Source organism: Pseudochaenichthys georgianus, chromosome 6 (assembly GCF_902827115.2).
Source record: "Pseudochaenichthys georgianus chromosome 6, fPseGeo1.2, whole genome shotgun sequence".
Classification (NCBI taxonomy): domain Eukaryota; kingdom Metazoa; phylum Chordata; class Actinopteri; order Perciformes; family Channichthyidae; genus Pseudochaenichthys; species Pseudochaenichthys georgianus.
Window position 1 is genome coordinate 6,146,198 of NC_047508.1, and position 15,601 is coordinate 6,161,798.

The window sequence follows — 15,601 nt, forward strand, 5'->3', positions numbered from 1 at the left end:
CACAAATATATTGAAATGTATAGGCTATATAGAAATAATATTAACAATTGAATTGTTGTTTCATTATAGACATGAACAATCACCAATTGAGCTATTTCTTACGAGGGCCCGGCAACGTTTTTTCTAAAGAACAGCCTATCTTTTACATCAAATACACAGATGTAACATTAACACAAAAGTCAATTTAGCAAAATAATAAAAATCTGGGTGCCTCGTGTTGGATGACGTCACACCACGTCCGCCTGCCCTTTTCTCTTCGTGCGCGAGCTCGACAGTCCAAAGTATAAAGTAGCGCGAGCGCATTAACAGGGAGAAAACAAGTATAGTCGACAGAGAGGAGCTCACACACTCACACGCACAAACACACAAACACACAAACGCATGCAGACCAGACACGTATCTGCTTCCACAGAGGAACACCGGCCGATGTGTGAACACAAGCTTTACAACTTAATTAAGGAGTAAATATCCGAAAATGGAGCGGGAGTTATGGATTTAACGCGAAGGGGACTTGAAATGGGCGGTCTGATGCTGCTGCTGTGGAGCTGCCTGCTGTCGGCGGTTGACGGTACGTTGACTTATTGTTCACAACATGGATCCTCAGGGAACAAGGACAATTGATAAGAACATAGGAGTAAACTCAACATGCAGCCCTGAGTTGTCTGTGTGTGCTCCGCTCCCTGTAATGGTCCCCACAATGAGACGAACTCGCTGTGATTCCTTGTCTGGAAGTTGAGGTTTTTATGTCCCAAGGGTACAACAACACAATGAAAGTGTCTGAATTGTGCGTCGGTGCGTGCGGCACACTGGAGGATAACCCCGGTGTAACTAAAGTGTTCCTCATGCTTTGTACAACATTTGTAGATACACACTTAATGTGTCGGGGCATAAATGAAGTTTGGAGGCAGCCTGGGCTATTTTCTCGGGCCTCGGCAGCTCCAGCCATTCCTGCTCGGTGTCGGGTGTCACGCAGACGTTCTGCTTTGATAGGGGAAAAGAAGCCGGAATGTCTTATTGGCAAAGAAAAGGCTGCTGGACTCGCTACATATGGCCTCCTTTTGGGTCTAGGTCTTTATAAGCCTTACTTTCTCCACTGTCGGGTTTGTGGTCCTAATATTTAATCTCAACGTGCCCAGCCAGAGGCGGGGTTTAGCTTCCTCTCTTATGGATGCGAGGCTTTTCATCAAGTCTTAAGGCTAGAATCAGAATTTTGAGGGACTTGTACTTTACTTGACTATTTTAATCGTTTCCTACTTTATACTTCTACCTCACTACAATTCAGAGGTATATCGTGTACTTAAACTTCACTACAGTTATGTAATACCTTTAATTACTTTAGAAGAAGTACTTGTATAAAAGTAGAGGTACCAGAGTGTAAGAATACTCTGTTATAAGTCCTGCATTCAAAAGGTTTCTCAAGTAAAAGTACAACAGTATTACCATCAAAATATACTTAAAGTAACAACATTACATGTACTCCTTATGCAGATTGGCCCTTTTCAGAATAATATATGATATGTTTTATAATGATTGATCATGAAAGTGTTCTCAAAGCTGGTAAAGGTGCAGCTAGTTTGAATGACTTTGTATACTGCAGGGTAGCTTGTGGATTGACCTCCTAATTGTAGGGCGAGTAGTTTCCAATGCTATTCCCTCAGTTAACTGTCAGCATTGTATCAGTGTGAAGTCCGTCTTCTTCATGGTGCACATCAGTAGTCTGATGAAACATCAGTTTGACGCCACTCATATCTGTAATATGCAAAGCATTTTACAGAGTCTGCTTGCTGAGTATTCTATTCAATGTATTTTACTCACAAACAGTATACAAATATAAGTACAATCATTCATAAGCCAAAGGGAAGATATTTGAAGTGGGACACCCCAATAAGTGATATGAAGCTTTAGAAAAGCAACCCAACAGAAAGTATTCACAATACAAAGTACTAATGTGTAATAGAGAAACATTACTAGCTAAAAAAATACCTAACACAACTTATAACCCAACAAATGTAAGTTCGACCTTGTTAATTATGGTGTGTGTAAATTATTTGAAAAAAACTAACAAAGGAAATGTATACAGTGTGTCCACGTGAGCTGCTGTAGCATTTGTAGACATTTGTATAGAAAGTAACACTCTAAGATATAATCAATACACACATCACTTTCTGTCAGGGGTGGACCAACACCGTAGGCCTGGGTGATGGGTTCTCATTTTTAAAAGGAACAATTGGAAAAGTCCTTTCTCCTTTTCATAGCCTTTGCCATTAGATGAGGAATCTCAGTTTTCTGCAGACACAAGTTGGAAAACTGCATCGTACTGAAAGTTGTCACAGAATGCATGCTCAGTTTCTTAAAGTTGTTAATTTAGATGGCTGCTTTTGCTTTTATTTTGAGGATATTTGTGTTTTTATCATTTTGCATAATATCCTACAGAAAGTGACAGCCATATTTTCCCTCTATTGTTAAAATGTGTAAATGTTTTGAATAAGAACATCACGTCCAATGATGAAAGGCATGTATCACACTTCTGATGTTACTCACTGAATAACAGTATTATAGCCGGTAGGGTATCGTTAAGGTTTTAACGGTACTACTACTTTGATCAATACCGCTTATCGGTCCGGTCCTTTAACGGTTCTCTCATCGGTTCTTTTGAAAAGGTAAACTAACTAAACAAATTGTGAACAAAACTAACATTGCTTTTTATTTAAATAAAATAAACAATATTTCACATCAAAAGAAACAACAGTGTTTTAACAAATCATATTAAATAATCTGACAGAATTGTAAACAGAATAGCTGAAACTTTAACAAACTAAATAACTCTGTTACCTCTAATCATTAACCCATGGTTGTGTCATTGTGTTAACTCCGTGTGTTGCTGCTAGCATACAGAACACCTGACGTGGAAACGTTGCTCGTGGACGGGGCTACAGAGCTGCTAGAAAGACAGTGGAACCCGGTGCATTCCTCCGTCTGGATGTGGAGCGCTTTTGCTAAATGTTTAGACACATTGCTCGTGTTACCGCCCTCACATGCTAAACTCTTATTGCACTTTTGGTAACGAGCATTGTCCACATCGAGACGGGTGCAGTTTAACTAGGGATGCTCCAATCGATATCGGCCGATACTCACTCTCTGCCGATCGATCGGTGCTCTCTAAAAATGCCGATCGCGAGAGCCGATCGCATGACGTAAAATACATGACCCTTTTCTCTGTGCGCGGCAAAACAAGCTCGGCAAAATGGCTTCACCGGTCTGGCAGTATTTTAAGGTGTCTGAAAAAGACAATAAAATAGCGGTATGCAACGTTACTGGATCAGTGAGCTGCATGAGACGATACTGACAGGCTGTCAGGAGAGAGAGGGAAATATTTCTCCCGTGTTATTATCCAAAGTTAATGTAAACTTGAATAATGTACTTCATCTGAATGTGATAATTATGTTGGTTGTTGTTTGTGGAAGCGCCAGTGAATGAGCCCCATTAACTGAGTTTTAAACATCACTTTAAATGGAAGATCCCCATAGGCCCCGCCCACTCGATCAGATCGGTGATCGGTACCGGCCGATACTGATTTTGGCGATCGGCCCCAAAATTGGCGATCGGAGCATCCCTACATTTAACCACACCTCGGAGCGCTTCTCTCCGCCATCTCCGCCGTGTGTGTGTCTGTGTTGCATGCATGTAGCAGAGCGTGTGTGTGTGTGTTGCATGCATGTAGCAGAGCGTGTGTGTGCTGCATGCATGCATGTGTGTAAACTGCCCCGCCCCCTCGCACACAGACAGGAGAGAGATCTCTCGTCTGGATTGGAAAGATAGAAAATTACAAAAAATAATCATATACGCATTTTGCAGTCCTTTCGCATATTACAAACGGAGTTGGCGACACTAAAACTGCAATATAATGTTTGTGTAGCATAATATATATGACATATGTTTTAGATGTCTCCAGTACCAATAAAAAGACCGATAAAGTCGGAGCTTAACGGTACCACTGTCTTTAATAATTCAGCCCCGGGGCCCGTTTAATACCGGGGCTCGGTACCCATCCCTAATAGCCAATAAACCTATAAAGTGCCACAACAAACTTCAACCCTATGTTAGGGCTGGGCGATTTTTTCGGTTTTCACGATTCATTTGCATTTTTACTTTCCTAAGGTTTGTGAAATGGCTGAACCGAAAAATCGCGATTTTAAAACATTTCTAGACTCCGCAGATTTGTTTTGCTTTAAGGGACTCCGTAGTAGCTTACACTCTCACTTTCCAGAACGCGCTCAAAACTCAGCCACATTGCCTGTGACTACCCGCTCTGCAGCTCTGACCGATCTGCTGTTGTTATGCTGTGTTCGTTGTTCGTTGTTGAGCATAACAGAGGACTCAGACATTGTACATTACATATATAACTAAACACGCCTTTTCTCCTCCTTATCTCTTTCATGACTTTTCATTTAATATGGTTTTGAACGCTGTAATCAATACTCAAGACAGGAAAAACTTCACGGCTGGTTTCATTTCTGGTAGTTCCGGATGTTGTCTCATGCTACCCACGTCTGTAAACAAACGTATTCAAATAAACTGTACCTTCATTTAATATTCAGCAATAATAATATCTCGACGTCTATACAGTAGTTGTAGTGTTGAAATCAGTAGGTTTCGGTGTGCAACACTCCGTGTCATATCGCTACTAAATTCACCTCTATAGTAAATGGTATATTAGCCACATGCTAAATGCTAACCGGAGATGAAGGATTTTCAGAATAAAAGCTTAACAACTGCGCACGAGAACTTCTGGTTTTTCAGTATAAAACAGCATTTAAACTGACGGTATGTTTAAGGTACTTTATGCAATCAAAAACATTGATTTTAATTTATAACACTGTGCACATGTGCAGAGCTGCAGATCGGGTAGTCACATAGCCTACTACAATCACATTCACCGCTTCACCGACAGACGTACCATAAAAATGTCCACGAACACAGATGAAGAACTCATTCCTAAAAAAGGTGCTACTTCAGTTTTATGGAAGTGGTTCGGGTACAAGCGGTCATACATAGAACAAACAACTGTTCTGTGTAAGGTCTGTAGAAAGACAACTTCCTAGAAAGTTAAAGGGATGTTATTTTGTTTGAGGGTATTTTTTTATTATTCATTTCATTATCATTATTTATTATTTGTTGCATTTCATTTTACAAGTTTTTTCAGGGATGGCCTACAAGAGATTTTATTTTTTCAGTTTGATTTAAAAAAAATCTTTGCACATTAATGACAACCAAGTGCCGTGGTGCTGTTTTGATTTTATTTTTTTTATTCTTGAACAACTGATTTGTTCACATAGGCCTGGACTACTTGGTAATCTCATTTATTTGTATTGTGTTAATAAAGAAAATATGTATTTAAATTTTGCCTTGGTCTGGTTTGTTTAGAAAAAAATCGAGGTTTAAATCGAAAATTGTCCATTAGTTAGAATTTTTTTTTAATTTTTTAATTTTTAGGCCAAATCGCCCAGCCCTACCCTATGTCTCTTATCATTCAAACTTTGTCAGTTATCAATGATTTACAAAGCATCATAACCCATATTGGCTACTATTTACAATGGTACTAGTGAACTCAGTCCAACCTCCATTCCCTCTTCAAAACAGCATGACTCGGATGAACTTTAAATCAAGTCAAGTTAGTTTTATTTAAATAGATAAATATCACAAACCACAAATGTCTTTCTGCATTATGTTGTGTGCACCAACAAGTAAATCACATTACACACAAACAGGACCACAACATGATTTATACAATGTACTACACACAGGCATACAAACTGGATGGGAGGACATCAAGCTACTTTCAGAAACTCCAGGCACTACTATATAAGCACGGGGACTGAGGCCCCTAAAAAAGGAGGTGGCCCTAACTACAAAGCACCCCACTGTTTTTTCATTATTTAATATCTCGGTTTAATGTTGTATGAAATTGTTGACATCTTGTCCAAATTTGGTGACTTTTTAATAATTATTTCCAGAGAATACTGTACAAGGCAGACACTAGATAAGCCTACATTTTCACTATATTTGGGGTTTGCAAGAAGAGATAAATAACTAATTTTGCATTTACATGTTTATACAACGATCCAATTCAGAAAGTAGACATAATACAGTAACGAGAAAACATGTTTTTTGCTTTGTTCTACATCGGGTAGGGGTATATCAAAAACTAAAGCCTTTTTTCTGGATTTGTTCCTCTACTACAGGGATGGGCAACTTTGATGGTGGTGGGGGCCACATCATTGATGTACTGGCCACCAGGGGGCCGCAGATTCACTTGGAACACACACACACACAAATTCCATGTGTTGCATGTAATTATTAACAAATATACTAAGTCTGACATCTTCATTGACATTTTACAATCAAAGGGAACATCCTAATAAGCTCACTAAACAAATATCAGTTCACAGAAATGTTATTTCATTTTTACAAGTGGCATGTTTGTATTGAACAGGTTATTAAACAGTGGAATAAAACTATTTTAAACTATTGGAAAGCACGGAAAATGTGTGTGTATTGAGATGAACCATTAAGATGACATAAACATGAAGTCATGAACACTAACCCAGACATTAGTTGTCTAACTTGAACACTTGTAGCCTGTCTCTGCATTCCCCTTATTCCGCAATAAGGGCAATGTCAACACAGACACCCGTCAGCCCGCACTCTGCTGTTCCTCAGCGCCGCTCCCCCTCCCTCCAGCTGACATTATGAATGAGAAGCGTAGTAATCATAGATAACACGGCAGGGTCCGTGACAGTTTGTTTTCATCTGATTTCAAATAAACAAAGTCTTGGTTTTAAGAATATTAAACTTGTTTCGCCAAATTCAGATGATAAATACAACTTGTAAGCTTGTAAAGGCATAATTACAAGAGGCAACTTAACGTCACAGCAGGCATAACAACAGCCGGTGTTTCTTGTGAGGGTTTCCCCGGGAAACAAACACAATACACACAAATGCGTCACAGATTATTTTGCGGTATTTGAAATCATGTACGCAGCTCGCGACGTAACTAGGAGTCTAGTGGACGGTATCAGAACTACAAGTAAAACAAATTAAAAATAGTTAATAGTTTTTTTTTAATTAATTACGTTGTTTATAAATTAATCTGAGGGCCGCAAAAATAGGAGGTGGGGGCCGCATGCGGCCCGCGGGCCGCCATTTGCCCATCCCTGCTCTACTATATTGCCATGACAACAGGCAGCAAAGCTTGAAAGCTCTGTTTGATCATGGGGACCTTGACAATTCAAATGTTTGTCTGTCTAATCAGTTAATGCTTAAGTTTGACCCAAACCGGGCATGCGCAGGAAACGGGCCCTGCATGAACCAGTGGAAGTGAAGTCCTGCGTTTGGCACTGAGGTGACCACATGGACACACACTTCACACTCACTGGCCAAATATACCAAAGAAGTGACAGTACATGGCAAGACAAACTTCACAGGAGTGTGTGTGAGCGTATGTGTGTGCTTGTGTTTGTGTGTATCACTTTAGAAAATCAGGTAGAGTATTGGCACCAGTATTGAAACACTTTATTACAATGCATTGATAATGCAAACTATTTTAAATACGAATATTCTTTACACATCATTTGACACTGATGAATACATTGGACATGGAAAGAAAACCCCTAAAGAATAAGAAAGTATTTATTAAGAGTTTGTTTAGTTGTTCTGGTTTCAAGGCAGGTCACTCCACAGAAACTGCTCTCATTGCTGTCACTGAGGAACTGCACACTGCTAAAGCAGCCTCCCTCTCCTCTGTCCTCATCCTGTTGGACCTGTCTGCTGCATTCGACACGGTGAATCATCAGATCCTCCTTCGCACTCTCCAAGAACTTGGAGTTTCAGGCTCTGCACTTTCCCTCCTCACCTCATACCTCAAAGACCGCACCTACAGGGTTACTTGAAGAGGGTCTGAGTCCGACCCTTGTCAATTAACTACAGGGGTCCCTCAGGGCTCTGTTCTTGGTCCTCTCCTCTTCTCCCTGTACACAAACTCGCTCGGATCTGTCATTAGCCCGCATGGTTTTTCATACCACTGCTACGCTGACGACACCCAATTAATTCTGTCCTTTCCCCGCTCAGAGACCCAGGTCGTCGCACGCATCTCTGCTTGTTTAGCTGACATCTCTCAGTGGATGTCCGCTCATCATCTCAAGCTCAACCTTGACAAAACTGAAGTGCTTTTCCTTCCGGGAAAAGATTGTCCCTCTCTTGACCTAACTATCAACATCGGCCCCTCTGTTGTTTCCCCGACTCAGACTGCAAGGAATCTGGGTGTTATCCTAGATAACAACCTGTCGTTTACTGCAAACATCGCTGCTACAACCCGCTGCTGCAGATACACGCTTTTCAACATCAGGAAGATACGCCCACAGCTGACCCAGAAATCGACGCAGGTTCTGGTCCAGGCTCTCGTCACCTCACGCCTAGACTACTGCAACTCCCTCCTGGCTGGTCTACCTGCATGTGCCATCCGACCTCTGCAGCTCATCCAGAATGCAGCGGCTCGTCTGGTCTTCAACCTTCCAAAATGTTCCCACACCACGCCGCTCCTCCGCTCCCTCCACTGGCTTCCGGTAACTGCTAGAATCCACTTCAAGACACTGGTACTTGCGTACCATGCTGCGAATGGATCTGGCCCTTCCTACATCCAGGACATGGTTAAACCGTACACCCCAGCACGTGCACTACGCTCTGCATCAACCAAACGACTCGCTGCACCCTCGCTGCGAGGGGGACCCAAGTTCCCATCAGCAAAAACACGTGGGTTTGCTATCCTGGTGGAATGAGCTCCCCATTGAAATCAGGACCGCAGAAAGCTTACACACCTTCCGGCGCAGACTGAAAACTCTCTTTCGACTCCACTTCGAGCGATAGAATGACTAACAAAGAACTGCTAACAGAGCACTTATATACTAATAAAGGACTGGCTTAGCCAGTTGAGCAGCACTTGAAACGATTGGCTCTTTGAAACCTGATGTACTTATATGATTCTGTTTTCCTCAAGGTTGTGTCTTCCTGGTCGAATGTACTTATTGTAAGTCGCTTTGGATAAAAGCGTCAGCTAAATGCAATGTAATGTAATGTAATGTTGGCAAAATGGATTAACTGTCACCTTGAGTAGAAATACTGTGTTTTTAAAATATTCCGGTAAAAGTAAAAAGAAGTATTATCAGCAAAATGTAAAAGTAAAATGACTCTTTTCACATCATTATACTATTATAGAATATTATATAACATCCTTTGTTGTATCACTAAGTACATGTAGGAGCATTTTAATATTGTAGTTTGTCAGTGTCGATCCAATGTAAGTACATTTTTGGAATTGATTAGTACAGTACTGCATCTTATCATAAAAGTATATCATGTTTTTTTAAGTTAACAGTCACTATAAACTGTGTTAAATACAGATAACAGTAAAAAGTTTAATATTTGACTGTTTTGGAGTAGAAGTAAAAAGTAGTATAAAATGAAAATACTCAAGTTCAGTATAATAAAGTGTAAAAATTAGGGATGCTATCGGCCGATACTCACTCTCTACAGTACCGATCGATCGGTGCTCTCTAAACATGCCGATCGCGAGAGCCGATCGCATGACGTAAAATACATGACACTTTTCTCTGTGTGCGGCAAAACAAGCTCGCCAAAATAGCTTCACCGGTCTGGCATTATTTTAAGGTGTCCGAAAAAGACAGTAAAATAGCGGTATGCAACGTGTGTGAAGCAGAAACCCTGCAGCTCCGCCCGCGGGACCGGTGAGCGGAGCAACACACACAAGAGTTAAACCTAACACACTTAGCTATTTTATCTACCTCTGGAACAAGCTAAACTAGTTATTATAAATATATTTATTCTTCACTGTCGGGTCACTCATTACTAGATCAGTGAGCTGCATGAGATACTGACAGGCTGTCAGGAGAGAGAGAGAGAGGGGAGAGAGAGGGAGAGAGGGGAGAGAGAGATGGAGGGAGAGAGGAAAAGAGAGCGCTTCCGCTCATCTCTCCCGTGTTATTCTCCAAAGTGAATGTAAACTTGAATAATGTACATCATTTGAATGTAATAATTAAGTTGGTTGTTGTTTGTGGAAGCTCCACTGAATGAGCCCATTAACTGAGTTTAAACATCACTTTAAATGGAAGATTTAAAATGATGTTTAAATCTTCCATTTAGGCCCCGCCCCGATCGGATCGGCGATCGGTATCGGCCGATACTGATTCCGGCGATCGGCCCCGAAATTGGCGATCGGAGCATCCCTAGAAATAGTACTTAACTCACTACTTAAAGGTGGGGTAGGTAAGTTTGAAACCGGCTCGAGAAACACTTTTTGTTATATTCCATGGAATGCTCTTAACATCCCGATAGCAATGAATATTTTAAGTGCTTTGACAACAAATCCATAAAAAATATCATCTCTGGAAGCCGTGGCGCTGTAAAAAGCACGACCAACCATCTGAGCCGGCCCGGCTAAAATAACTGGATGGCCTACGTGCCTGTCAGCCTTCCATCTGTGCACAAACTGATCTTGTGCCCTCATTGGTCATGTGCACGTTCGTGTGTGTTGGAGGAGGGGCTCTGTAAGGAAGTCTGAAGGAAGAGGCAGATTTTTCCGGTTGTGTACTTTCGAGCGCACTCGAGCTGGTTTCTCCAAAATGACATACCCCACCTTTAAGCAAATAGGTAAAAGTATACATCCATGGTCAGAAGTAGCATTATAAAGATGAAGTGAACGTGTAACACTGATGAAGTAAAGTAGCAGCCATTAACACATTTGAGTAAATGGTAGAAAAAGTGTATATTGCATACAATTGATTGTCTCTTTGACGATGGCGTTAGAGTCTGAGGCCGTGAAGTAGCAGCCAGTAATAACAACAATACATGATGGAATAAAGTACACTCTGCCCTTGTGCAAACATGTCATTCACCCGATCTTCCTCACTACTATCTCCTTTGACCAACATCCGGAACATGACATCACCTGGTGGAAATACATCAGTTGACTGTGCCTCTGTCTGCTCGTGCTTCAAAGAGACAGGTCACCTGAGTGTTTCTGTGTTGTCGGGCAGCGATACATTCGGACACATTTTCTTCATTACTAAAAAGTAGGGATGTCCCCAGTGGCGTGCACAGACATTTATAGGGGCAGGTGCTCAAGAGAAAAAAAAGGGCACCTTCTGAGTCGTCGTGGCGGTCGCGCCGAAATTGTGCGCTCCGAAATTGTGCGCTCCGAAATTGTGCGCTCCGAAATTGTGCGCAAAAATCTGCCGGATAATGGCAGATTTTGTTAGTTTCTTTTCGGTTTTTGGTTACTTTATTTCGGGGTTAGGGTTATGTTATTTAATTCTTATTTTGGCCTGATTTTACTGATTTATTATCAAACAATTAATTATTTTAACATTTATTTTTATTATTCTAAATTACTTAGGGGGGGTCCAATCTGAAGCTAGGGGACGACGAAACCCCCCCCCCCCCCCCCCCCCCCCCCGAGATTGACGCCCCTGGTGGAACCGCCGGCTGCCTTAGTAGTGTGAGATTTATTAAAGGCACATCTTGTATGTCGTAATTGCATATATATTTATTTCAATAACCATATGCTGTCTGATGCAGATGTTTATAATATTCAACAGGTTGGTTTCAGGTAAATTATTGTAACAATTTAAATAAGCAACAACAGAACAAACAAAGATTGCAGTGCCACATTGTACATGCATGCTTTAGTGTCTATGAAATAAATAACTGACTAAATAATGACTTGAGTGAGCATTGATTAATTGACTAAATACTTTATTAACAAGTGACTTTTAAGACCTTTTTAATACCTCAGAAATAAATAAAATGAAATGAAAAAATGGCATTATTGCATCAAAAGTAATCAACAAACTACTATAAAAACTGGTCAAACATTGGCCAAATTGTCAAATAATATAAGAAAGCCATCTATTTTCACTATTTATCTGTGGAATCAGGACGGGGGGCCCCCAGTTCAAATATGATTATTTTGGGGGGTCGTGACCTGAAAAGGTTGAGAACCACTGGGCTCACTCACCAGAGATCACAGGGATTTTACATAACAAAAGCTTGTGGCATCAACAGAAAATTCCTTAATCAGTCTATTTAACTTAGCTATAAAATAAAGATAATAAACTAAAGTGAATAATACTTTGGATGAATGTGAATATTTTTCAAAGAATAAAGGAGTCTCCATTGTGGTCTTATTATCATTGTCTTTCTCCTACTTTAAAGGAGCATCCTCCTTGGTGCCATGTCTTTGAATATTCTGATGACCTCACTATGTTCGATTTGGATGTCTGTCTCTATGGCAATCAGGAGAAGGTCAGAGAGCCGTTCTCGTCCACACAGACTTCTCAGTTGGTTCTTGATCATTTTCAACTTCGAAAATGTTCTCTCCGCAGAAGCTGTTGTCACTGGCAGTGTTGCATAGATTTGTATCATCTTCACAAAGGCTGGAAAGATGAGCTGGCCCCTGTTTCCCCTCAGTATGGCAAAGATTTCTTTGAGGTTTTCTGAAGGAACGCTGGAGTGGAAGACCTTCAGTTCTGCCTGCAGCTGGTCCTCGTCTTCTCCATACAAATCACAGAGGATGTGGACAGCTTCCTTTGCTTCTGCGTCTGGGTTGCTTACCCACTTGGCATGTACTGTTAAGGGGTGGAAGGACTGGATGATTTTGTCAGTGGGACTTCCACTTCCAGGTTTGTTCCCCTTGAATCTCCTATTAAGCTCCTCAGTCATACTATCCAGAAAGGAGTAGTACACAGTACTCCTGAAGTATGCCTCCACAGACTCAAACTGAGCACCTACTTGAGACACTGTTGGGCCGTGTTGCAAACGCATTGGCACTTTCCTTTTCCTCTGACCAGGCACTTCAGTCGGTACTTCAATGTCGAGGCTCTCTGCCTTCTCTGATGCATATTTAAATATTTCCCCAAACCCCTCCTCAGATATCATGGTTTGCAATGTGCGAAGCACACCATCAATCACCTTGTAGGCAGTGGAGTGGTCCAAGCCTTCTTCCTGCAGAGAATCTGATGCCACAGCAGTGACTTTGAACACTGGCGTGGCAATTTCCAGGCAGAGAAGGAATAGGAAGTTGATCGCATGTCTGTACATCTGAGCATCACCTCGGGCCAGGTCAGGTGGATCGATGTCAACGATGTCATCAAGGAGCTTCAAAACAGCATTCAGATTTCTCTGAAGGGCCTTCAGTGCTGCCTCCCTGCATGCCCATCGGGTATCCCACAGCTGCTGGAGCTCCAGAACACGCTGTCCAGGATACAGAGACTGCTGGCATCTCACCAAGGCAGCATGGCGCTTTGGGGAGCCATTGCAAAAAGCATGTCATTTCTCCACAATGTTGAAGAATGTGATAAAATGCTTGTTGGACTTTGAAGCTTCCACCAGGACCAGATTTAGGCAGTGTGCTTTGCAGTGCACATAGAGGGCTTTCTCATTGTGTGCACGTATTCTGGCTTGAAGACCTTTATACATGCCTCTCATGTTGGCTGCTCCATCGTAGCCTTGGCCATTCTTCTGGAGAAGTGAGAGCACAGTTTTCTCCAGCTCCTGACCTGTAGTTGTATCAACAGTGCACATCTCAATGAATCTCTCTTTGATTTCCATCTCATGGAAATATCGCACCACAAAGGACACTTGTTCTTTGCGGGAAACATCTGAGGTTTCATCAAGGAGGATGGAGTAGATTTCAGCCTCTTTCAATTCAGCTCGTATCTCTCCCCTGACGTAAGTAGCCAGCTATTGGACAGCGCTGACACCTGGGGCCTTCTCAGACTGGAGTGCCTTGTTTTGATAGTTGGTCCAACTAACCATGCTTGTCATGTTGATCTCTGTGCATGAATGTTGCTTGATTTTTTCAAGAGCAGTGTTCTACCTCCTTACGCCATCAGTCGTCCATGCTGTTCTACTTTTGTACGTTTCCTCAGAGTGGAAAAGCCGACAACTAAAACAGTGCATTGAATCAGCAGTTGGTGAGTACTCCAGCCACGCACTCCCAGAGAACCATTGTTTTTGGAATGACCGCCCTTCTGTATTTTTGGGACATGCCATATCTGCTTGACGAGGGCCGACACTGCAGCACATGGAAATGTAGCTGTCGTTGCACTTGATGTTAAAGACTTCTACATGGGAAGGATCTGTTGGATATTGCATTATGGCTATATTTGCAATTGTTTTATCTTGTTCACGAACAGTTGGTTCTTGGCTCTCTTCATCTATGGAGGATTCTCCTTCCATCTCTCCCTCATGTTGGTCATCATCAGAGAGCACTGTTTCTGAACATGGTGCTGCTCTGGACTCTGACATTTCTGCTTCACCTGTGTCTGACTCCCTCATCTTCCATGCTCATAGATGGACTATTGCAGCACAGCAGGGGGCTGCTTCCCTGAGCCTGCTGTAGCTGCCTAGAATACAAACAATATAGAATATGATGTTTATTTCAATTATTTGGGTAAGGCAATGCAATGCATGACAACATTAAGACTCACCAGACTTGAACTGTCATGGCCAAAATGCAACACCCTACCACATAGTTGTTGTTTTTTTGTCATTTGACAAGTAGCTTCATGTCTGATTTAGTATCACCAAAGCACTTAGTGTGGTTAAAATAAATGGTGGGCCTCTCAATAAAATTATATTATTATTATTTATTATTATTTGTTGCAGCCAATTTGATGTATTTTAATATTCGTATATGAAGGTGCTGTGAAGCTACTAAATTGACCTGGGCATAGGCGGGGACTCAGCCAATTTCAGGGTACAGCCTACTATTTAGGGAGGACACAGGTGCACAGCATTAGGGATTGGGAATCACCAGAGGGAAGCCACACAGTTTTTCAACCGTGCGTGTTTTCGCTTATTTTATGTTTGTTTTGAGTTTATTTCTTTATCACAGTTAGTTGTTTAGTTATTAGTTAAACACCCGGCTCTTGTTTTGCTGTCATCATCCTGCAATCCAAAAAAAACCTTTTAAATGCACTCAAAGAGAAGACCTGATTTGCTGTCAACACCACGCGTCTGGAAAAGCTTCACACCATATCCCTCACTGGCAAATCTTTGTTGTTCGGTTGCCTTTACATTATTATTACTACTATTATTATCACAGTTCAAATCTGAGCATGAAAGGGCTCTAGACACAGACAGTTTGTCCCTTAACATGACTCTGGTATTGACTGACCTTTCTTCTTCATCTTCATCATTGATGATGGGTAAGGGTTCATCAGGCACATCTGCATCCTCATCTTCTTTGCTGGTAGGCTCAGGCTGCTTTACCTTTCTTCTTGGCATTATTCTAAAAGTGGTAAATGCAAATTAGCTAAATCAATGTACTGCTCTAGTCTGCTGTGCATGATAATTAAGGGTTCATCTCCTAGAAACATTTAACAGCAGCATTAATGTAAACCTATAAGGTTACTACTACTTATATTGTACTTTTTGAGGCATTTTTACTTTACTTGAGTATTTCCCATTTTCAATACATTTACTTCTACTCCACTACTAGTTATTTTGTAGATTAAGATTATTATAA

General features: G+C 41.4%; 1 protein-coding gene across 1 annotated transcript in view; it reads left to right on the forward strand.

Annotated features, from left to right (window-relative positions):
- The first annotated feature begins 306 nt into the window (after nt 1–306).
- The window catches only part of lrp5 (low density lipoprotein receptor-related protein 5), a 98,535-nt gene continuing 83,240 nt past the window's right edge, over nt 307–15,601 (forward strand). The window contains 1 exon segment of the mRNA XM_034084695.2: nt 307–568. Coding sequence (XP_033940586.1) covers nt 490–568 — 79 coding nt within the window. The 5' untranslated portion in view covers nt 307–489.